This window comes from Neopelma chrysocephalum, unplaced genomic scaffold, assembly GCF_003984885.1.
Source record: "Neopelma chrysocephalum unplaced genomic scaffold, ASM398488v2 Primary Assembly neopelma1_82011, whole genome shotgun sequence".
NCBI classification, from domain to species: Eukaryota; Metazoa; Chordata; class Aves; order Passeriformes; family Pipridae; genus Neopelma; species Neopelma chrysocephalum.
The window spans coordinates 1-2,153 of NW_020913002.1; the positions used below are offsets into that span (position 1 = coordinate 1).

The window sequence follows — 2,153 nt, forward strand, 5'->3', positions numbered from 1 at the left end:
GGGGCTTCGGGGGGATTTGGGAGCTTCGGGGTCTCTGTGGCTTCTGGGGGTCTCCGTCACCTTGAGGTCTCCGTGACCTTGAGACTCCACCACTTTTGGGATCCCTGTGGCCTTTGGGGTCTTCAGGGCTTCTGGGGGCTTCAGGATCTCTGTGGCTTTTGGCGTCTTCAGGGTTTTTGGGGCTTTGGGGCTTCTGAGGGCTTTGGGGGCCTTCAGGGTCTCTGTGACTTTTGGGGTCTTTAGGGTTTGGGGGCTTCTGGGGTCTCCAGCACCTTGAGATCTCCAGCACCTCGAGGATCTCTGGGGACTTCTGGGGTCTCCAGGGCTTTGGGGACCCATTTGGGGGGTCCCGTTGGCCCCATTTTGGTGGTTCTGGTGGCCCCTTTGGGGGCTCCTGGTTGCCCCATTTGGAGTGTCCCAGTGGCCCTGTTTGGGGGTCCCAGTGGCCTGTTTGGGGTGTCCCAGTGGCCCTGTTTGAGGGGTCCCGGTGGCCCCATTTGGGGGGTCCCGGTGGCCCCATTTAGGGGGTCCCCGTGCCCCATTTGGGAGGTCCTGGTGGCCCCATTTGAGGGGTCCCGGTGGCCCCATTTGGGGTGTCCCGGTGCCCCCTTTGGGGGTCCCTGTGCCCCCCTGACCCCCGTGCCCCCTGGCAGCTGCTGCCCAAGCACTGCGCCGCCACCATCAGCAGAGCCCGAGGGAAGAAACCCCCGAAACAGCCCCCCAAGAAGGGGGAGCCCCAGAGGGACAAACCGGGCACCGAGAGCCGGCGCAGGGACAGGACCCTCACCACAAAGTGAGGGCACCGGGGGGCACCGGGGGGGCACTGGGATGGGGGGCACCGGGGGGACAAAGGGGGACCTGGGGGCAAGGGGGGATTGTCCCTTGTGGGGTCACGGGGCGGCTGGTGGGGACCGGCGGCCACCAGACCTTGGGTGTGGTGGCCACATGGGGACACAGTGGGATTGTCCCTGTGGGGTCACAGATTGTCCCTGTGGGGTCACGGATTGTCCCCACGGGGTCACGGATTGTCCCCATGGGGTCATGGATTGTCCCTGTGGGACAGATTGTCCTGGTGGGACATGGACTGTCCTGTTGGGACATGGATTGTCCCCTTGGGGTCACGGATTGTCCCCATGGGACACAGATTGTCCTGGTGGGACTCGGATTGTCTCCATGGGACAGATTGTCCCCACGGGGTCACAGATTGTCCCCATGGGGTCATGGATTGTCCCTGTGGGACAGATTGTCCTAGTGGGACATGGATTGTCCCCATGGGGTCATGGATTGTCCCCATGGGACACAGATTGTTCTGGTGGGACTCGGATTGTCCCCATGGGGTCATGGATTGTCCCCTTGGGGTCATGGATTGTCCCCATGGGACACAGATTGTCCTGATGGGACTCGGATTGTCCCCATGGGGTCACGGATTGTCCCTGTGGGACAGATTGTCCTGGTGGGACATGGACTGTCCTGTGGGACATGGATTGTCCCTGTGGGGTCACAGATTGTCCCCATGGGGTCACGGATTGTCCCTGGGGGACAGATTGTCCTGGTGGGGCTCAGATTGTCCCCATGAGTCACAAATTGTCCCCGTGGGACATGGATTGTCCCAGTGGGACTCGGATTGTCTCCATGGGCCAGCCTGTCCCCAGGGGGTTCCACCCTGTCCCTGTGGGATCCCACCCTGTCCCCGTGGGGTCCCACCCTGTCCCTGTGGGGTCCCACCCTCTCCCTGTGGGGTCCCAGTCTGCCCCCATGGGGTCCCAGCCTGGGTGACAGCCCCGTGTCCCCCCAGCCTGGACAAGCTGCACATGACCCTGTGTGAGCTGTCCCTGAGCCTGAGCCACGTCCCCACTGTCACCGTGTTCGGGCACACGCTGAGCCCCACCGAGTACCTGAGCAGCCACCTGGAGACCCGACTCACCAGGTGGGGACACCTGGGGGGGACACCCCGGGGGGGACACCCTGGGGACACCCGGGGGGCTGCGGGGTGGGTTGGGACACCCCACAGCCCCCCACAGCACCCACAGCACCCCAGAGACCCTCAGAGACCCTCATAGCACCCCAGAGACCCCCAGAGCCCCTCACAGTCTCCCCAGCCCTTTATAGCCCCCTCCCAGCCCCCACATCCCCCCCAGCCCTATATAGCCCCC

General features: G+C 64.1%; 1 protein-coding gene across 1 annotated transcript; it reads left to right on the forward strand.

Annotated features, from left to right (window-relative positions):
* Nucleotides 1-570: 570 nt before the first annotated feature.
* Nucleotides 571-1,927, forward strand: LOC113979516 (nck-associated protein 1-like; the record flags this gene model as incomplete). Its single annotated transcript, XM_027706886.1, has 2 exons — nucleotides 571-793; nucleotides 1,796-1,927. Coding segments are annotated over 2 exons (355 nt in total), but the record flags the coding sequence as incomplete, so codon positions are not given.
* Between the last annotated feature and the right edge of the window lie 226 nt (nucleotides 1,928-2,153).